The following is a 26,803-nucleotide window of genomic DNA, read 5'->3' as shown; positions in this document are numbered from 1 at the left end:
GAGGCTGAGCATTATCTTTTAACGTAATATGAGCGGCAAAGTTCGAAGCACAACCTAGTTCGTCTTTAAATATGTCACTGTATTGTTTACCCAAATCGGTTATGCGGTCTTGAGGAACAACAATAGAATTAATTTGCAACACATTGTCTTGGATAGACAGGCCAAACAAGTCAAAACAGTCTAATCCGAAAATGTTTACACTGTCTGTAGCGCGGAGCACTGTGAATGAAACTGTTTTTGTATTGCCACGGAATGTGGCTGGCACGCTACATACACCTAACACAGGAATTTGTTCGCCACTATAAGTAGCCAAAGAATGTTTTGCCACTGAAAGTTTAGGGTGGCCGATAGCCGCATACGTAGCACTATTTATGAGAGTCACAGACGCACCAGTGTCTAATTGAAAATTGAAGGTCTTATCCTGGATGCGTAGCTTCACAAGTAGTTTATTACACTGTCTCTGGATCGGCGCAGTGGAGGCGGAAGACACAAAATCAGCGCGTTTAGCGCGTGTTCGCTGCTTACGACAACTCGTGGGTTGGGCGGGTGGAACAACAACTCCCGCTTCACTTGCAGTCTGTACATTACGTTTTACAGCGTTTGAATTACGCATGGGTAGCATAGCAGAGGGCTGGGTGGGTGGCTTATTGCGAACAAGTTCATTACCCACACGAACCGTGGAAGAGTCTTTAAACGCGACCTTCTGGGCGGGCTGGCTTCGAAGAACATGAATATCCATGGGCTGGGCAGCACTAGAATTGTTCTTGCGCTTACGCAAACAAACAGTCTGGATGTGTCCTTTCCTTTGACAAAAGTGACAAACCGCGTTTCTTAACGGGCAACGTTCACGAGGATGAGCAAGAACACACTTAGGGCAAGACTTAACTCTATCATTTTGCACACGCAGCTGACGAATGTGTTTAACATGACGCGGCCGGCTAGTGTTTACAGTCTGACTCTGCCGGTGGGGCCGCGGGCGTGACATAACTTGCTTAGCACAGGCAATTTGAGAAATACATGGCTGATCTAACTCACACTCAGCATAGTCAAAAGTATCTTGGGCTTCAATGATGTTCATCACAGTCTCTAATGACGGGTCAGGCAACTTTAAGATAGCAGCACGAATACGAGAATCTGCAATGTTTTGAGTAATAGCGTCTCGTAACATGACATCACTGTAGGAAGCTCCACACACACAATTAAAACGGCACTGACGGGTGAGGCCCCGTAAATCTGTTAACCACTGCTTATTAGATTGATGTGGAAGTTTCTTCAATCTGAAGAACTTGAATCTGGCTGCTGCCACATGAACTCGCGACTCGAAATACTCAGCAAGCTTGTTAACAACAACGTCATAGTCTAAAGCTTCTGGCTTGGATTCCGGGAACAACTTACAAAGTAGTCGATAGACTTCCACGCCTGCAGTGGAAATTAAATAAAGCTGCCGCTCAGTACCCGTGATTTTGTAGACTGTCATGTGCGCCTGCAACTGCGCGAAATATTCTCGCCATTCTTCTCTTGATGTATCAAAAGCACGGAAAGGTGGTGCTTCCTGTGCTTGTTCCTTTTGTGTTGGAGATTAGCCGCTTGTTTGGCGATTGCTTCCACCAAACTTTGTATTTGCTGACTCTGTAACAAGATCAACTGTTGTAATTCGGCAGACATAGTGAACACAAATTAAACCAGCCCCCAAAATTTTATCGCTATAATCAGTATAACCAGAAACAAGTTGAACCAGCCCTGCACACGAGTTCGGAAGCCCTCGTCGCCAGTTTTGTGGCGGCGTTCGTAGGGACAAACAATTCGCTGTAGAAACGGCTTACGAAGTCACCGCCACACTTTTAATAGCGGGCCGACAGAAAGATGAAAACCCAAACACTCTGATTAAATAAAAGTCGGTACTTATCTTTATTAACGAAGATACAGAAACACAGTAGTGAACTCCGTGTCTACAGAGATCTGTCTAGTTCGAGTCGGAGCAGCTAGGTCAGCGTCGGCTGACGACAAACAACAACTCTGCTGCGATGAACACACAACTGACTAGCAAGTACACAATTCGGTGGCGAGTATACAACTGAGCGGCGAATACAGAACTGTCCTAGCGCTCGCGACTCCAGCGCTTAAGAAACCAGAAGCCAGCGGTGGCGCGCGCAGACTTGCGGCGATTTCCTGTCTCGCTGGCGCTGCTTATGCGGACGGCGTCCGGACTTTGATGCTGCCATCCTTTTGGCAGCGGGCTCGGGTGGCATTACTGGCTAGGATATAACAAGTACCTTGGCGTTTATCCCACCGATCCGAAAAGCCACAGAGATGCTTCATAGACAATGTTATTGTTGCACGTGGAGCGATGAAGGATTTGCACAGTGATAAATCATTAGTTTTTGACTGGTTTGATGCAGCTAGCCACGAAGTCCTCTCCTGTGCCAACCTCTTCATCTCAGAGTAGCAATTGCAACCTATGTCCTCAGCTATTTGCTGGATATATTCCATCTCTGTCATCCTCTACAATTTTTGCCCTCTACAGCTCCCTCTAGCACGATGGAAGACATTCCCTCGTGTCTTAACATATGTCATATCATCCTGCCCCTTCCCCTTGCCACCTTCTGCACATATTCTTTTCCTCTTCGATTCTGCATAGAACCTGCTCAATCCTCACCTTATCAGTCCACATAATTTGCAAAATTTTCCTGTAGCACCACACCTCAAATGCTTCGATTTTCTTTTCTTCCAGTTTTCCAGTAGTCCATGTCTCACTACCATACGACGCTGTGCTCCAAACCTACAGTCGCAGAAAATTCTTCCTCAAATTAAGGCTTATGTTTAATGCTAGTAGATTTCTCTTGGCTAGGAATGCCCTTTTTGCCAGTGCTAGTGTGCATTTGATATCCACATTGATCCGTCCGTCATTGGTTATTTTACTGCCAAGTTCTACTGTGTAAACATCGATCTTGTTGTTAAGTTTCTCGCTGTTCTCTTTTCTGCTACTTCTCATTACTTTCGTCTTTCTTCGATTTACTCTCAGTCCATATTCTGTGCTCATGAGACTCTTCATTCCATTTTGCAGATCATGCAGTTCTTATTCACTTTCACTCAGGATAGCAATGTCATCAGCGAATCGTATCATCGATATCCATTCACCTTGAATTTCAGTTCCACTCCTGAACAATTCTGTTACTGCTATCATTGCACTTTCGACGTATATATTAAACAGTAGGGGGAAAGACTACATGCCTGTCTTGCTCCCTTTTTAAGCCGAGCACTTCGTTCTTGGTCGTCCACTCTTATTATTCACCTTGACTGTAGTAAAAGCTGTATATTGCTCGTCTCTCCCTATAGCTTACCCCTCTTTATCTCAGAATTTCGAACATCTTGCACCATTTTACCTTGTCGAACGCTTTTTCGAGGTCAGCAGATCCTATGAACGATTTTTCTTTAGTCTTGTTTCCATCATAATCGAAACGCCAGAATCGCCTCTCAGGTGCCTCTACCTTTCCTATAGCCAAAATGATTGTCATCTAACACATCCTCAGTTTTCTTTTCCATTCTTCTGTATATTATTCTTGTAAGCAACTTCGATGTATGAAATGTTAAGCAGATTGTGCGATAATTCTAGCACTTGTCAGCTCTTGCAGAATTTTGTGGATGATATTTTTCCCGAAAGAGTGATGGAATGCCGCCAGACTGTTACATTATACACACCAACGTGAATAGTCATTTTGTTGCCTCCACCTCCAATGATTTCAGACAATTTGTTGGAATGTTATCTATCCATTCTGCCTTATTTCATATTAAGTCCTCCAAAGCTCTCTTAAATTCTGTTTCTAATACTGGATCCTTTGTCTCTTCTAAATCGACTTTTGCTTCTTCTTCTATATCAGACAAGTTTTCCCCCTCACAGAGGTTTTCAGTGTACTCTTCCCACCCATTCCCTCTCTTCTCTGCATTTAACAGTGGAATTCTCGTTTAACTCTTAATGTTACCACTTTAGCTTTTAATGACACCGAAGGTTGTTATGACTGTCCTACATGTGGAGTCAGTCCTTCCGACAGTGATTTCTCATTCGATTTCTTCACATTTTTCATGCAGCCATTTCGTCTTAGCTTCCCTGCACTTCCTGTATATTTAATTCTTCAGTGAATTGTACCTCTGTATTCGTGAATTTACCTGAACATGTTTTTAATGGCTTCTATCATCGATCAACTGAAGTATTTCTTGTGTTACCCATGGTTTCTTCGCTGTTATCTTTCTTGTACCTATGTTCTTCTTTCCATCTTCTGTCATTTCTCTTTTTAGGGATGTCCATTCCTCTTCAACCGTATTGCCTACTGAGTTATTCCTTATTGCTGTATCTATTCCAGTAGTGAACTTCAATCGTATCTCGTCACTCATTAGCACTTCCATATCCCACTTCCCTGTGTATTGATTGTTCTTGACTAATCTCTTGAACTTCAACCTGTGCATATCACTACCAAATTGTGATATGAGTCTATATCTGCTCCGGGGTACGCCTTGCAATCCAGTATCTGATTTCGGAATCTCTGACTGACCATGATGTAATCTAACTGAAATCTTTCCGTACCATCCAGTCTTTTCCAAGTATACCTCCTCCTATTGTGGTTCTTGAGCAAAGTATTCGCTACTAGTAGCTGAACTGTATTACAGAACTCAATGAGTCTTTCTCCGCACTCGTTCCTTGTCTCAAGCCCATATTCTTCTGTTACCTTTTCTTCTACTCCTTCCCCTAAAACTGCATTCCAGTCCGCCATGACTATTAGATTTTCATCTCCCTTTACGTACTTTATTACCCTTTCAGTATCCTCATATAGTTCCTCTATCTCTTCATCTTCAGCTTGCGATGTCGGCATGTATACCTGAAATATCATTGTCGGTGTTCATTTACTGTCGATCCTGATAAAAACAACACTATCACTAAACAGTTCACAGTAACATACTGTATTCCCTATCTTCCTATTGATAATGCATCTACTCCCACTATAGCATTTTCTGTTGCTGCTGATATTACCCCATAGTCATCTGACCAGAAATCCTTGTCTTCTTTCCATTTCACTTCATTGACTCTTACTACATATAGGCTCAGCCTTTGCATTTTCCTATTCAGAACTTCCTGCTTCCCTACAAGTTTCAGGCTCCTGACATTCCTCGTCCCGACTCGTAAAATATTGTCCTTTCGTTGGTTATTCAATCTTTTTCTCATGGTCCATTCCCCGTCGGCAGTCCCCTGCCTGAGATCCGAATGGAGGACTACTACTGAATCTTTTCCCGATGGAGAGATCATCATGACACTTTTTTAGTTACAGGCCATATGTCCTGTGGGTACATGTTATGTGTCTTTAATGTTGTGGTTTCTGTTGTATTCTGCATCCTCATTCCGTTGATTATTGCTGATTCTTCGGCCTTTGGGGACAGTTTCCCACCTCAAGGGCAAGAGAGTGCCCTGAACCTCTGTCTGCTCCTCCGCCCTCTTTGACAAGGCCGTTGGCAGAATCAGGGTCAATTCGTATGCCAGAAGTCTTCGGCCGCCAATACTGAATATTAATGTGAATTTTAGCAGTGGCAGGTTTCGGAACCGGGACCGAGGACTTTTGTTTCTAAACAAAGACGCTACCCCTAGACCACGGCGAAGGAGATCTTTTGTTTTGTTGTACTAAATTATCATTTCACGATTTCCTGTTGTTTCCTCGATGTCGTCTGAGTAGAGCTTATTACCAAGCAAGATTACAACGTTATTCTCCTTTTGGACATGTGACAGCAGCGCCTTACTTAAATCAAAGCCGACTGTGTTTTCCCGATAATTTGAGAACGTAAAAACTGTTGTAATATTTCAGGCTTATTCTTTTCTTACAGGTTTCAACTTTTTCAAACCAAAGTCTCCAATCATTCACTGATAAAGAGGAACTAACGAAAAGCAGTTGTCAACAATGATATTTATACTAGTGCCATGAATGTGATTTCATAAGTTTTTCACATAATAAGACGGACAGCTTCATCTTTTTCTCGGACTACGTTGCCAATTGAGCCGTGCGAGGGTCGCATTTATCCCATATATTCTTTGTGATCTTCTATTACTGTACTACCTCCTCGTTTTCTTATTCCATTTACTGGCGTCACTAACTTCATGCCTTACTTGCCCGTGAGCGGCAGCAGCAGCGCGTCTCGATAAGTGCACTGTCGGACCATCTCTGGAGCGACCGATAGTATTTCCGGGTCGTGTGTCTGGCAGTCAGTTGGAGACGGACCGGCAGTGCAGTCAGGACGCAGCTGCAGTGAAGTCGTGGGACAGAGCGCCCGTGAGGCGCCAACAGCCAGTGCTCGCCGACCGTTGGTGACACACATGAAATGTCCGGCAGAGGGAGATTTGAGCAGGGCGACCGTTGGTTGGTCGTTCGGGTGGTCTCTGATCGTCCGACGTATAGTTGGTCCTTTCACCATTTCCGGGCCTGGGCAGTTGGTCGATTGGCATGGAGCAGCGAGGAAATCTCCACGGTCCACAGTTTGGCCAGGCCGACCATCGAACATCTGAGCGCCCTTCGGTGTACTGCCCCCTTTTTTATTTGTTCTTGTTGTTTGTATTTGTACGGCTTCTAGCCGATTTTCTCAAACTTAGGTTGTTTTGCCCTTAAGGCGTAAGATTCTTTAGGCCTTCAGCCTAATTTAAAGAACTGTGTCACCTATGACCTTTGCCATTTTAATGGTTTTAATGTTGTTGAATTTTAAGTGTTGATCCTTCAGCCAGTTTTGAGTTTCAGTTGTTTTGCTCTTAAGGCCTTTAGGATAAATTAGAGAACTGTTTCATGTAAGGCCTTTGGTATTAAAAAAAATTAACGTTATGAAGTTTTAAGTGTTAGGCCTTCAGCCGATTTGAATTTAACAAGTTTGCTCTTGAAGTGTCTGATTCTTTGGGCCTTCAGCCTAACTAAAAAACTGTTGTAAGATAAGGCTTGCCTTTTAAATTTCTGATTATGCTTGCGTTTTAAGTTATTGACCTTCAGCAGGTTTTAAATTAAAGTGGCTTCCAATCAGTAATTAGATCCCAAAGATCAAAGGTGTGTGTTTAAACAAAGAAAAAAAATTAGTCTCTTGTAATGTTTGATCAAATAATAAAGTTGTACGTTCGAGTGTAACTGATAGCCAGTTATTTTGGACCCTCTCCACAGTTGAAACTATATGTCCTTGTCCTGCGGGTTTTGCAGGGCGTCTCACCAATATATGGAATAGCGTATAACGTGTAATAAGTCTTGGAACTATTCAGAGTAAACCCTTAGCTGCCCGTCTGTTTGTGTGAGCAGCTCTGTATACTCCACCGAGATACAAGAGACCAATGACAGGTCTTAGTTCTACAGTATTTGTAGTTCAGTCTACATAATTGAGCTACAGGGAACTCACAATGGTGACATCAAGACCTCATGGACGTTCAACAATTCTTACAACTTGACACTATCACAATAACAATGCAAATTTTTGAGTTAACATCGCTTAAAAAATGGCTCTGAGCACTATGGGACTCAACATCTTAGGTCATAAGTCCCCTAGAACTTAGAACTACCTAAACCTAACTAACCTAAGAACGTCACACACACCCATGCCCGAGGCAGGATTTGAACCTGCGACCGTAGCAGCCTCGCGGTTCCGGACTGCAGCGCCAGAACCGCACGGCCACCGCGGCCGGCTAACATCGCTTACATGTAGGCACTGTTACCAGCATAATATACACCAGGGACGATTCTAGAAGTCGGTCAAGGGGGGCTGGCTAATGGGGGGGGGGGGGGGGGGGTACTTCACTGATAAACTGCTAAAAATTTAGTGTTGCTTAAAGTAGCTTTCGGTAACTCTTTTGGAATTCAGGGAAAAAACGTGTCTACAGAATGTGTGTGCCCCGGAAAATTTGGTAGGCATACCCGGAATATTTTACTTTCTTGATTATTGTAAGTGGTACTCGTACATTACTGTACATCCAGCATATATTAATAAATAAGACGCCAATCTTAAATTACATGATATTTATTGGTTCAGACAGTAAGATATTTGCCCATCTTATTCTTTGGTTAAAATGCGTTTGAAATAAATTGCAACCTATATTGCTACATAATTATAAAAAAGGATTGAATCTGTTGAAGTAAATTATTCGCTGATTTTTGAAGTCATTTTATCTAGTTACTATGATACTCCATTAGAGGGTGGGGGGGGGGAAGAGCTATAGCCCCCATTGCCCCCTCCCCCCTTACCACCGCCCCTGATATACACAAATTTCAATAAATTGTAGCCAACATACTCTTTGTAATACACAATAAAAAAAGTACTCCAATGTTCTTAGGACTCTGGTGTGAGGTGTGAGGGTTAGACATGTGGATTTTTGGCTTTGATGACATGTAAAAGTCTTAGTGTATGCGGTGCCCATAAATGATGTGGATACACTACTTGACCGTTAGTTAAATGCCTGCTACACAATCCGGCAACCAGCTTCGACGTTCCGACGAATATGTGATTCCATGAGACAGAGGCTGCATTAAATGGATGGCTCTCTCATCTAACTTTTGTTTTGGACAGTAGCGTGGTCATTGCCAGTAGTGGTAGTAGACCATGACACCGAAAATGTGAGGTTTACCACCAATGTTAATACTTTTTTTTTCCTTGTTGCATGCTACATACTCTGTAAACACTGGAATCATATTTATAGACACCCTGTGTACTGACAGCTGTTAGTAATTAGCCACTTGTTTCCACTGGGAGAATGTCATTGATGGAGTGTTGATGTGACATTACTATTTATAATGGTAATCCCTATCATGTACGAGGTTATCCACCAATATCGCCGGGTCTTCATAAGAGTTACTAAAACAAGTAGACATATGATGATGAGGTCCCATACTCCGAGGAGCGTGAGGGGCTATGCGGGAGACCCGAACCAACGTACTTGTCCAGGTCCTAGCGAAGGTTGTTTGCCATTGCCTTCCTCCGACCGCAATGAGGATGAATGATGATGATGAAAACCACACAACAACACCCAGTCGAGGCAGGGAAAATCCCTGACCCCCACGGCGAATCGAACCCAGCACCCCGTGCGTGGGAAGCGAGAACACTACCGCAAGACCACGAGCTTCGGACAATAGACATATAGAAAGTAGATAAATGTGACTGGGTTGTGAACGCTGTAACTTTTCAATTGACGCTACAGGTGGTATATACGGGTGCCTTTTGTGATGCAGAAAACGTCTCTTGCTGTACCTGTTACGACCCCTAGTGGTAGATTACAGTGACCGCTGTAATTATAACATAACGTGTGATCGGAAGTTTCCATTTGAAGACCGTAGAGTCCAGAATCGATATGCCAATGAGACAAAATCGCTGTGAACAATGATACAATCATCCCAGAGACGTACCACTTTGAAGATACCAGTTTGATGTACTACCTTGTCCCGCGGCGTGGAGAAGTCCGTAATTGTCTGCTGCACATCCTCGTCCGACAGCAATCTTTGACTTTTCACGGCTTATCTTGAGGGACCGAAGGCATGATAATCACGACTACAGAGCGGGTGTTCGAATGTCTCCCACTTGCCCGTAATGGACGAGGCTGCTCTCACACATGGTACAGTGTCCTACGTAGAATTGCGACGAGGACGGAACTTTGTGCACCATCCATAACGGTGGTTTTCGACAGCTATGTTGCGCCATACATACTTTCATCATTCTCTGATGGACGTCTGCTGGTGGTTGTCCTTTGGCAGCCAAGAAAAGAATAACAGCACGTTGGTCCCGTTTGGACGCATTTTGTAATACCTTCGCCACAGCTCGTGTTTCCGCGTTTACCGCAGGCATGTTAGAATGACACGAATGCCACTCTGATCCCTTGCCTTCATTTCGGTGCTTGTGTACAAGTATAGGAGTCATGATACGCTGCATATGTTGATCGCTCCATATACCTAGCAATTCTTTCACATACAGTGAGGTGACTAAAGTCAGGGCATAGCGATATACATCTACAGACGGGGGTACTATGGTGTAAAAAAAGGTAGAAATGGGCAGTGCGCTGGTGGAGCTCTCGATTGTAGTCAGGAGATCATGGGAAGAAGTTTCCCTTGTGATTACGACCACACGACGGGAATTAATAGATTTCGAACGCGGAAAGTTAGTTGGAGTCACACGATTGGGACTTTTCACTTCGTAAATCCTTAGAGAATTCCATATTCCGAAATCCACAGTGTCAAGAGTGGGCCGGGAATACCAAAGTTTAGGAATTACCTCTCATTAACTTAAAGACAGATACCCTCGCTGTAGTGAAGTTACTTAAATCACCTAATAAAGGCAAGGCTTGCTGTGCAGACCGCATACCAGTTAGGTTCCTTTCAGAGTATGCTGACACAACAGCTCCATATCTAACAATGATACACAACCACTCGCTCATCGAAGTATCTGCACGTAAAGACTGGAAAGTTACGCATGTCACACCAATACCCATAAAGGGAACAAGATGAATCCTCTGAGGTACAGACCAGTATCACCAACGTCTTGTTTGCAGCGGGGGTTTGGAACATATTCCGTGTTTGAACATAATGAGTTATCCCGAAGAAAAAGATTTATTGACTGATAGTTAGCAGGGATTCAGGAAAAATCTTTCTTGTGAAACACAACTATCTCTCCGTTGTCACGGAGTAATGTGTGCTGTCGACAGGGACTGTCAAATTGATTCCGTATTTTTTAGATTTCCAGAAGGCTTTCGACACTGTTTCTCACATGCGTCTTCGGCCGTCCGCTTCGGCCGAGCGGTTCTACGCGCTTCAGTTTAGAACCGTGCCTCTGCTGCCGTAGCAGGTTCGAATCCTGCCATTTGAACCATTTCGAACAAGCTTCTTCTAATCAAACTGCGTAGTTAAGGATTATCGTCTCAATTGTGCGACAGGATTAGTTTTTTTGTGTCAGGTAGGTCACAGTTCGTAGTAATTGATGGAAAATTATCGAGTGAAAAATAAGTAATATCTCGCGTTTCCCTAGAAAGTGTTATAGGCCCTCTGCTGTTCCTGATGTACGTAAACGACATTGGAGACCAACTGAGAAGCTCTCTTAGAATGTTTGCAGATGATGCTGTCATCTACCATTTTGTGAAGTCATCAGTTGATCAAAACGAAATGAAAAGTGGGTTAGACAAGACATCTGTATCGCGCAAAAAGTGGCAGTGACTCTAAATAGTGAAAAGTGTGAAGTTGAACACATGAGTACAAAAAGAAATCCGCTAGATTTCAGTTAAACGATAAATCGCACAAATCTAATGGCTCCAAATGCAACTAAATGTTTAGATATTACATTTATGAATAACTTCCGTTGAAAAGATCACATAGATAATGTTTTATGTAAAGCAAACCAAAGACTGCGATTTGTTGGTAAAACACTTAGAAAATGCAATATATCGACTAAAGAGACCGCGTACACCACGCTTTTCCGCCCTCTTTTGGAATATTGCTGTGTGGTGTGGGATCCGCATCAGATGGGACTGACGGAAGACGTCTTAAGAGTTTAAAGAAGGGCAGGTCGTTTTGTATTATCGCGATATAGGGGAGAGAATGCAGCTGACATGGATGAATTAGGGTGGCAGTCACTAAAAAAAAAAGGCGTTTTTCGATGTGGCAGAATCTTCTCGTGAAATTTCAATCAGCAACATTCTCCATCGAATTCTAAAACATTTTATTGGCTCCCATCTATACAGCATCAAATAATCATGTTCATAAAATAAGAGAAATCAGAGCTCGCACAGAAAGACTTCTCGTTTTCCTCGCACGCTGTTACAGAGTGGGACAGTGGAGAAATAGCCTGAAGGTGCTTCGATGAACCCTCTGCCACGCACTTAATTTGAATTGCAGTGTCATAATGTAGATCACGGACAACGCAGGGGCTGACGGCCTTCACTTGACGACCGAAAGCTTGATACGGTTGTCAGTGCTAACAGAGAGGCAACATAGCGTGAAATAACCGCAGAAATCATTGTGGGACGTACGACGAACGTATCCGTTTGGACAGTGCGGCAAAGTTTGGCCTTAATGGGCAGCAGCAGAGCGAAGCGAGTGCCTTTGCCAAGACACGACATCGCCTACAGCGCCTCTCCTTGGCTTGTGACCTGTCGGTTGGACGCTTGACAAATGAAAAACTGTTGCCCGGTCAGATGAGTCTTGATTTCTGGTGGTAGAGTTCAAGTGTAGCTCAGACCCCGTGTACCCACTGATCCAAGTTTTCAGCAAGGCACTGTGCAAGCTAGTGGTGGCTCAATAACGGTGTGGGACATGCTCCTCTGGTATAACTGAACCGAACCTTGACTGGAACTGGTTATGTCCTGCTACCTGGAGACCATTTGCAGCCATTCATGTTCTTTGTGTTCCGAAACAACGAAGGAATTTTTATGGATGACATTGTGCCATATCACCGTGCTACAATTGTTCACGACTGGTTTGAAGAACATTCTGGATAATTTAAGCGAACTATTTCTCCACCCTTATCGGCCAAAATGAAACCCATCGAACATTTGTGGGGTATAATCGAAAGATTAGTTCGTGCACAAAATCCTGCAGCGACAACACTTTCGCCATTACGGTCGACTGTAGAGGCAGCATGGCTCAGTGTATCTGCAGGGGACGTCCAACGACTTGCTGAGTCCATGGCACGTCGAGGTGCTGCTCGACGACGGGCTAAAGGAGGTCCGACACGATATTAGGAGGTATTCTATGACTTTCGCCCTTCGGTATTAAGTGTCAATGGAGGCAGGTACACAAATCTTTAACGTAATCTCAGAAGAAGAAATGATATGAAGTTAGGTCAGGTGAAGTTGAGGATCACTGAAGAAGAGGATACTCACTGTGGGGAGCACATCCAATCCAGTGCTCAGCTAATTTGGCAACGAGGTAATAACAGACGTATGAAAGTGCAGTGGCGTACCGTCTTGTTGCGAAATGAAATCTGCACTGTCTTGCTGTGACTGTGGCATGAGCTATCACTGCGGCTTGTACAGGTGCACAAAACTTGTTGCAGTTTTCTCCACAAATGAAAACTAATCTATGAACTTCTGAAGAGGGCATGGCGCAAAAATACTTGTACCTTATGTGAATCAGGAATATGTTCCAAAATCTTGTGTGGATGCTCTTTGATCCAAACAAGCATGTATGACGATTCACCATTTCAGACACATGAGTCGTCACATGAGTCTGCCTTTTTTCTGCAAGCTACATATTTAGCGAGTCTCACGGAACGTGTTCTAGCACGCGTGGATAATTTCGTCTGCCGAAAGTTTTAGCTGAAATTTGGTACGAAATATTCGCTCAGCGGCTCGTAGTGAATTCAAGGACACAAAACGCACGCATTGCTGCATTATAGGCTACCCGCTGGTAGACAACAAATCATAAGAAAATAATAATGTCGACAATATCTTCGCGTATGAGCCATGAGCCATCACAAAAGTTATCTCTTGGAATTTTTGAGCCGCGAGACACTTGCAAACAGTGCAACATAGGAGGGAGAAAATGTTCTGAGACGATGGGAGCTAACTGAACTCATGTCGGTCGCGACTCATTCGTTTTACTCCCCGGAAAACACGAACGAGTAGCCAACTACAAAACTTTCCAGAAAAGGAGTTAAGAGTTCCACGGTTGTCTGTGACGTGGTCAGCATGTGAAGGAGCATAATTCATTTGATGTACAAGTTTAAGAACACAGCTACTTCCACAACCGCCATTTTTTCTAAGCATTGTTTACTTTAATACGCGCATCTGGCACTTTCGTATCAGCAGACACCATCCATTTCCTTCTGATAGCTGCAGCAAATGATATGGTGAACAAGAATCGGGAGTCACCGGAAAGGCATACGACGTTTACTCATAAAGCTTTAATGATCATCTCAAAAAATCAAATTGTGTAACTTGGTCTCAGTATTCTCTATTTATTCGCACTTCAAAGTGATACATTTCACCCAACCCTGGAAGTCTTTGGGAGTGCCTTTGTTCTAAAAGTCTTCACCTTGGTTATTGAGGAAACTTTTACTTCGAAAATAAACGTGTCATCATTCAGGAAATTGCTGTCACGCAACGATTTTTTCATCCGAGAAAACGGGTGGATGTTAATGGGTGCCATGTCAGGGAAACATGGGAGAAGACGCAAATTGCCGGCCGGAGTGGCCGTGCGGTTCTAGGCGCTACAGTCTGGAAACGAGCGACCGCTACGGTCGCAGGTTCGAATCCTGTCTGGGGCATCGATGTGTGTGATGTCCTTAGGTTAGTTAGGTTTAATTAGTTCTAAGTTCTAGGCGACTGATGACCCCAGAAGTTAAGTCGCATAGTACTCAGAGCCATTTGAACCATTTGAACCAAGACGCAAATTCTGTGTAGACACAGCCGGGTAGTTGTCGTGGAGCAACAACACTCCGTTGGACAGCTTTGTGCGAAGCTTCGTCTTGACTACCTCCCGCAGTTTTGTCAGGAGATTTCGGTGGTGTGCTCTTGTGGCAGTGTAACCTTACGAGCAGAATATGTTAACACCATGCCATGCAAGTCCCAGATATGTGTGTCTTCACTTTTTCAATAGTGGTGAAGTCACATGTTTTCACTATTTGCTTGTGTTCTAGGTGGTCTTTAATTCCACACGCAACACCACGCTGGATAGGTGGCTAAGAGGTCATCTGAATGGGGTAGAGACTGCCACTGCATTTCGGTTCCTGCCTCGGTTAGATGGAGTCTTTGAGTGGATGTGAGAGTCGCTAAATCTAGTGGGTGACGACCTTTCTCACGTTCAAAATGACGAGTAAGATGCTGAAAACTGATTCTTGACAGATTTTTACTTTTATCAGTGTCGACTAGATTGTGAAATGATCGCCTCTTGTGATTTACATTTCTTTGCAGAGATGCAGACTGCCACTTACTTCTTCGTCCCTGTGACTTGTTTGACCGCATCGAAGGGTTAGCGCCGTGCAACCACAGATGGTGCGCGCTTGCTTCCAAGAAGTCAGTATGGATTGCTGCAGGGTTGTTACTTTTCCATTGATGATAAAGAGTGATCGCACGGTCATTATCAATTAACTGCGCCATTTTGTTTTGGCTCCTGTACCGACGTGCTGCACTAGCGTAGGCTGGGGATTTCATTAGGTGTCGCGACTAAGTGCCTGTAAACAAACAAAAATTAAATACCTTACTTTATGTTTTCGAGTTGTCAGTTAGAACCTACGATCATCTCTCATAATGGATTTTCACTGCCCTGCAGCGTCCTAATTAGTAAATGTTCATAATTACTCAGAAACTAAGTAGCTTTAGCGTGAACCCTAGTTTAATAAGTTATGTGTAAGTAAAGTGTGACAGAGCGCATATAAGTATTTTCTGATGGGTTCCAGGCGACTGAAGGTTTTGCCAAACTGGAATTCTCCCAGCGTCTTTGTCATCCGCGATAAAGGGTTTCTAGCTTAACAAACCGTACAAACTTCGCCCCTCAAGAGATATAGGGGAGCTCAAGAACGAGTTTGAAACGAGAAAACTACAGGCAGGTTGATCCTTACTGTACAACCCTAAGACCTGTGGAAGTTAGTGGATATGGTGCGTCTCCAGAGTCATGTCATGATACGACTCCCTGTCAGAATCTCTCTAGCTGACTATAATTTTATTTTCAAAGTAAAATGATCATTATTGAAAACTGTTTTTTTCCTGATCCTCAGCAGTTACTAACTTATTCTCCAGAATAAAATAGTGAACCATAGAAATTTTCAAAGCAGTAAATATTTTAAAATCTGGATAAATTATTTTTCTATACAGCTAATTGACATTTATGCAACGAAACATATACAGTAGCAAAAATTTGGCAGATAAGCGCCCTAGTGTAGAACATCCCTTTTTGTCCTTGTAATGCCACTGACACGGCGTGGCATAGAGCTTTGTTTGGGTGGTCTCCTAGGGTTGTTCACCTCAGTAACGTATCAGATATTAATAAGATTGAGAGCAGCTACCTCAATGCTCTCATATCCGCAAAGAGCTCTTCAAACCATTGTGAAATAATTTGGGAGAGATTTGGTAGTGCATGGTACTCTTGTAGTACAAGTGACTTGTGATATTTTGTAGACAAACGGATGTACATAATCGGATAGTTGGTTCCTGCGCCAACTTTCGGTAATGTGCGTGACAATGCAGTGAAATCAAAGATCTAATTCTATATCATACACACATACTCTTCAGAAGAATGCCTGAACAACTTAGTTACGTTACAGCAGCGTTAAAATTGTGGTTTGGAAGGGTTGGTAGCTATGGAGGCAAAATCTCATCATCATTAAACTCCTCACAAATTTATTTGGACGTAGAAAAATAAGCAAATTGTCTTAAACGCACGGTGAGGCACCACTTAAGACAGGCGACAAATTACTCAGTCACTTTTAGTCATAGAGGAAAATCTTTTGAACCTAAGCTCCTCCGCTTGAAGGAGGACATAGTGCGGTGTTCGTAATTCTTTTTTTTTGTTTTTTTTGTTTTGTTGTCCGAAAGGTAGAAGAGATATGACATTCACCCCCTTTTTTTTTTTTTTTAAATGCGCTGGCCCGTCATATTACATACCTTTTAATAATACGTTTCAAAACGTGTACAGTGTATTAGATTCTGTAAAGTTTGGTTATGTGTCAGGGTTCATTAACCATAGATTATCATCGACGTGGTTGCTTTACTGTACAAGTTACATCGAATGTAAACAACAGATTACTCACTGCGGGATACGTGTGTTCATCCCTTAAATGAAGACCATCGAATATAAAAAATATTCCTCTCACTGGAGGGTTGATGTGTTTATGTGATGCATGAAGATCATTAGTCGGTGGTCTGCTGTCGTTACGAATTGGTGACGTCTTCATGAAGTTATCAGGTTTTCGCATTGTTCTACGGAAAAGATGAGAAAGTTGATGTGAATTTTATTTAGGGTAAATGTCGACAAAATATGAGAGAAGCAGTGTGATTGTATGCTGAGAGATGCCCTTATCGTGCAGTACATTCGCGATCTGCCTTTGCAATAATACGCACATTTCAGGAAAAAGGAAACGTCTATAGTAAAAAACGCAAACGGCTCAAATTTGCAACTGACGAGCGACTTTCAACTGACATCTTAGCAGCTGTAGCACACAGTCCACATGATAGTGCAAGAATCTCAAACGCAAGGGTAGAATCAGTCAAGTACGTGTTCTGTGAATACTACAATCCAACAGATTTCACCCACACAGCAAATCACTTTATGAGGAGCTCCGTGGCCATGACTTTCCACGAAGAGTACAGTTCTCCTAATGGGGACTGTGGAAACAGATGTCATGTTCTTGACAAAGATGTTAATTACAGATGAAGCGTCATTTACAAACCGTGGGCATGTTAATCTTCACATCATGCATTACAGGTCCTTTGAAAACCCACAGTGGGTGATACAAATAGACAAACAAAGTCCGTGATCGGTCAACGAGTGGTGCAGTCTTCTAAATAATGCCATTTCATAGATGGAAACTTAAATAGTGTGAAGCATATGGGTTTCTTGACACAGGTAACGCCACTGTTTCTAGAAGACATCCCACTGAACGTACCAGAGAGCATGTGGAACCAAGGCGATGGATGCCCAACACTTTCTGCATGAAGAATTACAGAGTTTCTGAACAATAGATCTGAAGATGGTTGTATTCGTCGATCCTGCAACACAATATGGCCTCTACTTCCGCCATGCCTTAAATCTCTAAACCTCTACCTGCGTAATAAATTCAATCAAGTTTACACTGAAATTCCAACCATTCACGAAGACGTTAAAGATCGTATTATACAAGTTTGCTCTGTTGTGAGCTCAACTGAGAGTCGACATGGAATAGTCCACATCAAATATTTTTACGGCATGTAGGCCTATGATTGTTAATTATCACACGTGTTGCAACAACGTTATCTGATGTCATTAAATTAATTACTGTGCATTTCATCCTAATCTCATTGTAAATGTTTGCGCTTGTAAAAGTTCAACACTGTAATCTAATGTAAGATAATTACTGCACAACCTGCTGCATTGTATGCACCTTCAAATGTATGATTAAAGAATCAAGTAATATAACACGACAATCAAATAACGACATTGACTATGCTTTCTCGTGTACCATTTCCTCTACAAAAACATGATAGGTACCACGCTATGTTCCCCTTCAACCTAAGCAGCTTTTGTTTGAAAGTTTTTCTTCTGTCATTAACAGCGGCTCAGTTATTCAGGTAACTTGTCTCAGGTGGCTCCCCTAGTAATACTTAAATGCATGATGCAGGTGAAATAAATTGGGCTATCTATAATACTTCGCTTTTGCTCTTTTTAATCATGTAATTCTATTGGTACTGAAACAGAAGTTATGATTATAACAATCTGTGTCTCATGCTGTCAAGACTTACTAACGCACAAATTAAATAACTAGGGATGTAATCACAGGTGTGAGACCATAAAACAATTCATGTTCTTCCAAAAGCGTGTAATTGAGAATGGTGTATGTCACAATCGAATTGAACTTGGCTAGATTATAACTGAAGACATTCTGCCATAGCACAGATTTTAGCAGTGGATGTGATATGCTCAACACTGTGGAACAACACAACAAAGACGCAAAACCGTTCGATATCAAGATCACTGGTTGAAAGCATATTCACTTAATCAGCATTCAAACGTCATTAGACCACACCCTCGTCAATTTAAAAAGCAATACGCAGGCGATCTCCGATTCACTTGGGTAACGCTTAAGGGTACCCAGACTGCATCTTTTAATTTCTATACAACATATGCTAGTCTTACCAGATTTCTACTACATAGCTTCACCATATTTAGTTGTTCTTTCAAATTTCATTGTTGTAACTATTACAGTTCCAGAGTTATTGGCTAATTAGAATTTTTTATTATGTATCATTATGCGGGGTGAACATTAATAAAACCGACAAACTGCAGGAACGAATTCCTGACTTTAAGTGGAGGAAAAAAACGACCTATGACCATGTGTCCAAAATATATCGTTGCCACGGTACATGGCATTTACGGATGTCAGTTCTGCTGGCCAATTGCTGTGTGTTCCTTGTGTGTTGCAGGCTGTGTGACTGACGCAACGTATTGTAAGAAGCAAAATGGTCCAGTATTCATGTTGGGACAAAGACGAATTGCTTTTTGTGTACAGTCAAGTAGATGGAAACGGTCGACACGCAGCACGGCTCAACTCTCACAGACACCATCCATATCTCGGAACATTTTAAGTCTTCTTTGGGCATTTGTATGTTCATTGGATCTTTCAGACGGACTAATGTGCAGGAAGGTGGCGATCTGTGCGTACAGCAGATTTGGGAGACCCGTTCCAGACCGCACGGGGTAGCCGAGCGGTGTTAGGCGTCTTGTCACGGTTCGCGCTGCAGCCCCCGTCGGAGGTTCGAGTCCTCCCTCGGGCATGAGTGTGTGTGTGTTTTCCTTAGCGTAAGTTTGTTTTAGTTAGATTACGTAGTGCGTAAGCCTAGGGACCGATGACCTCAGCAGTTTGGTTCCATAGTCCTTAGCATAATTTTTTTACCTGTTCCACAGGATATCGAGACGAACCCTAGTACAAGCTTCAGGCTCCCGCCAACATGGTGTGAGCCAGAATACTATTGTATGTAACCTTAATGGTAATTGCAAGTATCCCTATGACCTGTAGTCCCATGGAGGTCACTTGGAACATCTGTTGTTACGTTGATATGATAGAGCTCTTTACTGTGTTCCGGGAAGATTTGTTGTTGCCACACACCGTCCATTTCTAGACCCATGTTCACAGACTCTTCTCCTCAATTTCAAGTCAGGAGTCTGTCCCTGCAGTTTACCGACTTCGTTAATGTTCACCCTCTATAAATTCAGAGGGTAAAGAAATTAATTTCGTTGACCTTACGTTTAGTGAAGTTTATCTTCATTCACTTCTTCACTTTGTTCTGGTTGCCGTATATTCATGACAGGGAGTTGTCTGGAATTTTGTGAAGTTAGGTATACAAAGAGCTAATAATTTTGATTTAATTTTTTTTAATAGCATTAACAAGACACTTACCGTGAAATCCAGAAGAATTTTTAAACAAAAATGCAGCAAAAAAGTGCGAGAAAACGGTAAATAAATGAGCTACATCTCCAGACTTCTATTGAAAACCCTTCTGTCCGACCATCAGATTTTTTTTTTCGTTTTTTCGTGTTTCACTTTCTTCATCTATCTCTTCTCTTCTTCTTATGCTTCCTCTGCAGAAGTTCGTTTCTTACTCTCCTTGGCAAGGCTGAGATTATTTAGCACTGAAATTCTTCTTGCACTGCCTGCAATTGCTCTTCCTCTTAAACCTTATTGTACCTCAACTTCTTTCACACTGCCCATCATACATTCAGATTTCTAATTGCTAAATCCAGGATTTGGAAACAATACGTTCTTTTGTGCACTAGTTACGTTTCACATACTCTGAAACACGTATGTAACGTAGCAGCGATGGCGAGGCATTGCAGCGTCTCTGACCAGAGAGTATGCGCTTGACCGCGCGAGTGTTGCGAGCGGTTCTCAGTCTGTAGCTCTGTTTAGTTGCGTGCTGTACTCTGTCAGTAGTCGTTGCGAGTCTGTAGCTCTGTCTAGTTGCGTGCAGTACTCTGTCAGTAGTCGTCGCGAGCAGTAGCTCTGTTCAGTGGCGTGCAGTACGCTAGTAGTCGTCATGCAGAGCGGTCGGTCAGTGGTAGCAGCCCAGTGCGGTTGTGTGATGTGGTCTGTCGGCAAAACTGGTCAAGATGCTGAATGAGGTATACTGTTAATTAAGATAATCATCGGATAATGTAAAGTTTAATTATTGTAATTAATTTTCAACAAGTGCCCCCAATAATAATTTTGATTTCAAAAGCAATTTTACATAAAATTTTTATTTAATTGAAGTAACTATTTCGTTCCACTTCCCTTAAACAAAAGTTTCAGTTTTCAGTTAAATAATAAAAAAAAAGAATATTATTATTTGCAATGCAGTTCCTCCAAGCCGTGCGCAAGAATAAGAGCAGAAATTTGACTAGCTGTTATGATGAGGTAAGAGTTTAATTCTGATTTTTGCACAGGGCCATAGACCGATATTTCGGTTTAATTGAATTTCATTAGCACTGAATTGTTTTTCATTATTTTTGTGGGAGCTTACACCAGAGTCAGATTGCGAATTTCACATTTTTGTTGCCTTGGTCAGTACATTTCATTGCAGGGAGGTTATTCTTGGCTCCTATTCATTTATTATTTCTGTCTTTAAATTTTGGTGGAGAAGTTACACTTAGCGCAATGTCCATCAGCATTTCTTAAATAATATTGTCATTCTTGTAAATTTTTGTGGGGAGGTTACAACTCGTATGGCAGAAACTAACCTCTGATCATTAACACTCAATAGTCTACACCAAGCAATGTTACACTCTATATTTGGCAACTATTTATTTGTAAACAGGTCCAATCTTTGTTCTATATCAGATAAGTTATCCATTGTCTGGTAAATAGCATTACCTGGGAAATGAGTAAAAGGAAATGAGTAGAACATTCCTTTGTGAGTCATAGCGGGAAAGAAAGGAACAGGTAAATATGTTTTGTTCTCTAGATTTACACATTGTTTTGACCGCTGCCTCAGCTATGAGAAACACTGCGATTGGTACATGTGAAAAATAATGCGACTCTGCTATAAAGATAACATAGTTGGGAAACATTCGCGTGATACTTTTTAATTTGTTTATGAGAAATACAATTCACGGTAAGGCTCTGCTGCTTGGCTCAAGTCAGCGTCATATAGACGGCCTTTGGAGGACATATGTTTCTTAGAAATGATGAGTAGAAAAATATGTTGCCGTTTCCTGATGCAGCAAAGTTAAATATTTTGTAAGATAAGAAACAAAAATCGTGTATTTTACCCAATGTAGTTAATTTTCGTTCTTGGATATTCGTAAGTACAGCCCAATGTAACTGAAAGGCGATTGCACTAGTCTAGTATTACGACACCAAGTGACCTTTGCTGTCACCAGAGAACTGAACTGACCACAAGATATAATAAACGTGTAAGATTAAGTGACGTGTGAAGCTACCGACCATTCTAGTAGATACCCATAGAGCTGTAGTTAAGCTTTCTACGTCGCACAAAAAGTCCTACTGCATTAGAAGAATGACATTATTGATCACAAAGTATGCATGACAGGTTTCGGCGTTACTTCCATCTTCAGAAATCCAAGTGCAAGCTAGCACAAGGCCAAGAGCGGTACCAGCCAAGTAAGTAACCTAATATGACAGACAGGTAGTCAGTCATCTAATGTTATGCACACGACTAGTAACGCTCTATTATGTGATACCTTCGCCCTTGGATTTCTGAGGATGGAAATAATTCCGAAATGCGTCAACCATGTATTGTGATCAATGAAGTCATTTTTTACCTGCTCCATGACTTTTTGTGCGACGTAGCCAGCTTAACTACACATCTACGCACAACTATTGGCCAGAAGATTCCTGCCAACCTCTTGCGTCTATACACATGTACGTCCCCTGTGTAGTTCCCTCATAACGTGCCGCTTCGTGCTCTTGACCCAGTCTTGGCGTTTGGCTGCCTGAGGCTTCTCGCCCTCTGGGACTCCCATGCCGCCAGTTGCGGACCCTACTCGATGTTACGGGTGCCCTCTCGCTCACAGCGACAGAAGCGCATACGGGTGTACCCTCAACTAATGCACCGGCCACGACATCCAACTGTGACGCGATTATCATGGCGTACCCTTCTTAGCGGCAGTGCTTTAGTCTGTGGGGATGCATTACCCGATGTGCCAAGGGACTAACTGCGGTGTAACACCGATTCCCGTCAGATCACCGAAGTTAAGGGGTGTCGGGCTTAGCTAGCGCCCGGCTGTTGGCGAGCGGTGCAGAAGACAAGTGTCCCACTCCTACACAGCCACCGGCGTGTACCAACGTCTGACTTAATTAGCCAGTTCAGGTGACATTTTACCACGCCTCTAGAGCCCTGTTCCCATGATCCTGCCCCCATTCTGGTATATGTGACCTTTCTTTTCTTTTTTCATTTTTTTTTTTTACGGTGTCCGGAGGCACACATGATGGTCGACTTGTGTGTCCTTTAGCGGGGAAAATGTTTGCTTGCTTAGTGACACACCGACTGTTGTGGAGCGTTTAAATGGGGAGTAATTAGCTGCACTATTGTTCACCTACCTGCAGTTACAAGCCACGACGAAGACGTCTGTTACTAACACGTTGCTACAAACACCAGCTGACTCTGGTACATTACAATCAGATTTTCCAGAGCCGAGGTACTATCGTTACTTTTTGAGATGGTATTGTGCGAGGGCTCATATCGACACGATTCAGATAAGATTCAGCTGACGCCAACAGCCAACAGGTTCAGGTGACATCCTGTTTATCAGAGAGAATCATTCCTTTTTTTTACATACACCATCATAAGCGACAGAAAATATTATGCTGCAACTATTTTCAACAATATACATCACTGTATAGCACGCTTTATAATGTAAAACATACATGTGGTGCACAAGATTTTCAGCTTTACACTCTGCCAAACGATATTGTAAGATGACAAAATTATCAGGGGCGATCATAAAGTTTCCGTTCTTCGGCCGTACAGTCCAGAATCGTTAAGCCAATCAGGCAAAATCACTGTGAGCACTGAAGGAAACATCCCACACACGTACCAGTTTAAAGATACCCGTTTCGTTAGACACTGTTTCCTGCAACGTGAAGAAGTCTGTAACTGCCCTCAGCACACCTATGTCGGACGGGAATCAACGACGCTTCATGGTTTTTTCTAGGCGACCGAAGGCGTCATAATCGCTAGGGTTGAGATCAGGATTATAGGACGAGTGTTCGAGTGTCTCTCAGCCGCTCGGCGTAGCCGCGCGGTCTTTGGCGCCTTGTGACGGTCCGTGCGGTTCCCCCCGTTCGATGTTCGAGTCCTCCCTCGGGCATGGGTGTGTATGTTGTCCACAGCGTAAGTTAGTTTAAGTTAGATTAAGTAGTGTGTAAGCCTAGGTACGGTTGTCCTCAGCAGTTAGGTCCCATAAGACGTTACCATCTTACTAAAGTGTCTCTCACTTGGTATTGGCGTAACTTCTGCGATTCATTTGCGATATGGCGACCTCCACTGAAATCGGGGCAACATTCTACAACATTGGTCTTCGACAGACATGCTGCCCCATAGACATTTTTCATTATCCAATGGATGACTACCAGTGTTGGTCCTTTGGCACATAAGAACAGAATAACAGCACGTTGGTCCTGTTTGGACACATTCGGTAATACCGCCGCCATAGTTCACGTTTCCACATTTACCGCACGCATCTAGGAAAGACACGAATACCTCACTAATCCCCCGCCTTCGTGCCAGTGCTTAAAACCCACATCGAAGTCGTGATGCCTTGCATATAGGCTGCAGCAACGTTCTCAAACGGAAACGTTTGATTGCCCCTTACATTTTCAGCAGTATACCACATTATCGATCAGTCTTTAAAATGCAGTCGATATGTGGCACACCATTTTAAGCTTTATACTTTGCCAGATGATGATGTAAGTTGTCAATATTAAATGCAGCATGACACATGGTTTTACCAGCTTTTGTTCTGTACGTAGGGCCTTCAGAAATTAAGTTCCCCATGTATTCCTAAGCTAACACTACTGTGCAACAAGAATGGCTCATAGTCAGAAGAGAATACACGTTCCAGGTTTCCTGCGACACAGATCTGCTACGGTGCCGGCAGCAGCCGCATCACAGTGTGGGAGTGAAATGGCGTGACTACTGGAAACCTCCTCCAGAGCTGAACTACGCGGTACAGTGCGAATCTAGTGGGAAAAATGACTAAATTACGTACTGATTCACAGTGAAATTGTGAAAGTGTATGGACCAACTGCACAGTCGAGTCCAGACGTAGTGAATGCTGTCAAGAATCTGGCTGCTATTCGGGAAATCCAACCCTCCCGACAACGAGGTCGTGAGAGACGGTGTAACCTCCCCACAGATAAAATATATAATAACCTCCCAACAGTAAAAAATATAAGTATATCATTGAGATTCAGTGTAACCACCCAATAAATGAAATATACAATAAACCTTCCAACAGTAAATAATAAATATATAGCATTCACATTCATTCAGCCTAACCAAGCAACAGATAAATTCCGTAACCTACAAATAATAAAATCTGACTAACCTCTCAATAAAATGATGCCTCACTTGTAACCATTCAATAATTGACTGTGAATTAAAACTGGTAAATTTTGGACGTCAGAAGTGCTGCGTCATGGCCCTGAAAGAATTTTACCTCAATGAAGTCGCCGGATAACGCATATATATCTGCTCCTATAAGAAATTTTTCTGGCACAGCCCAGTGCAATGCTGGCCGATTGATTTGTCATGTATAAAAGAAACAACTGATTTTTCTTTACAATAATCAGGATGACCATTGATTGGAGAAATTAGAAAAATCTTTAAATTGAGATGAATGATTGTCAAAAGTTAATTTTTATAAGAAAGATTATTATTAAGAGAATTTTTAAAACATTTACATAGGACTTGATATAACAATAGTACATACGCGCGGGCTGCTTTTACCTTGTACTACAACGCTCAGGCACCGCCATAGCTCGCCACGACCGCCCCAGCCAACTCCACACACACGACCACAAGCTACTACTTACTCCTACTTATACACAGTTCGTACTGCTGACAACACTGCTCTCTGGTCTGAGATTCTCTTATACCTTACATATAGCAGACAGCGCATGAGCAATCCATCGAAATTACATCTGCTCGAGTGCGCTAGCAACAAATTCCTTAATCGTGGACGTCTTACAACGAAAACACACTTTCGGGTAAGTCACTGTCCCAGTATTTGCCTTAAGCGGTTTAGGGAAATCAGGGGTAACATAAATTTGGATGGGCGGACGGTGAGCTGAACCATCGTCCTCCGAAAGGTGAAATATGACTCCAGTCTGACGAACACTGCGATATCTTGCTGCGTGGGAAGTCCAGATCTTGCACTATCCGATTTACATCATTTCGGCAAACGAAAGAACATCTGAGTGGACAGGGATTTTCCGTCGAGAACGCTGACACAGCGGTTCACGAATGGCTCATTGACCAAGGAGCGGATTTCTATCCTCAATTGATTGTTGTTTGTAGAGACTTGGGGAGAAAGTTGAAAGCTATTCTCCGTAATCTGTGTGAGTTTGAAGTTAGTGCATCAATCAATAGCTGTTATTGACCTGCTGTAATAATGTGTTATTTACTTTTAGACGTCCTCTCGTATAAGGACCCTTTCCCATATCAACGCTGTGGAGAGCCACCTACAAAGGTCTTTTCGATTTCATTGAACGTTGGAAGGATAACATTCTTCAACGCACCAATTACCTCTAACTCAGTTGCTCGTTTGCGTATAATCTTATACTGTATTTAGAAACAACTGTAGTAGAAACCAAAAATTACAGAAAAATATATAAAAGAAAGAAATCAGAAACCTTCTTTTTACTCGGTTATTAGTCGCTAGCTTAGTATCAATTGTGGTGAGATCACGAGACCTTCACTAAGTAAACCACCGTTTCTGATAGTTTTCTTCAGTCACGGAAAGATTCAAGGGTAAAGTGCTTCATACGGATCCGTGCTAACCACCGGCATCCTGAATGCTGCTTGAGCTGTGCACGGCTCGTGTTCATCCCATTAATTGTTTGTCATCTTCTATTATGGTAGTGCCGCCTCGTTTTCTTATTCCATTTACTGGTGTCGCTATCTCCATGCCTTACT

The 26,803-nt window shown here is 42.6% G+C and overlaps 1 protein-coding gene across 1 annotated transcript in view; it reads right to left on the bottom strand.

The window, feature by feature from the left end:
• Positions 1 to 22,628, bottom strand: part of LOC124594518 (proline-rich receptor-like protein kinase PERK2) — a 69,887-nt gene extending 47,259 nt beyond the window's left edge. The window contains exon 1 of the mRNA XM_047132891.1: positions 22,532 to 22,628. Within this exon, the coding sequence (XP_046988847.1) occupies positions 22,532 to 22,628 (97 nt within the window). The remainder of the gene's footprint in view (positions 1 to 22,531) is intronic.
• Between the last annotated feature and the right edge of the window lie 4,175 nt (positions 22,629 to 26,803).

Source organism: Schistocerca americana, chromosome 2, assembly GCF_021461395.2.
Source record: "Schistocerca americana isolate TAMUIC-IGC-003095 chromosome 2, iqSchAmer2.1, whole genome shotgun sequence".
Classification (NCBI taxonomy): Eukaryota; Metazoa; Arthropoda; class Insecta; order Orthoptera; family Acrididae; genus Schistocerca; species Schistocerca americana.
The sequence above is the reverse complement of the archived record's forward strand: the minus strand, read 5'-3'. Positions and strand labels throughout refer to the sequence as shown.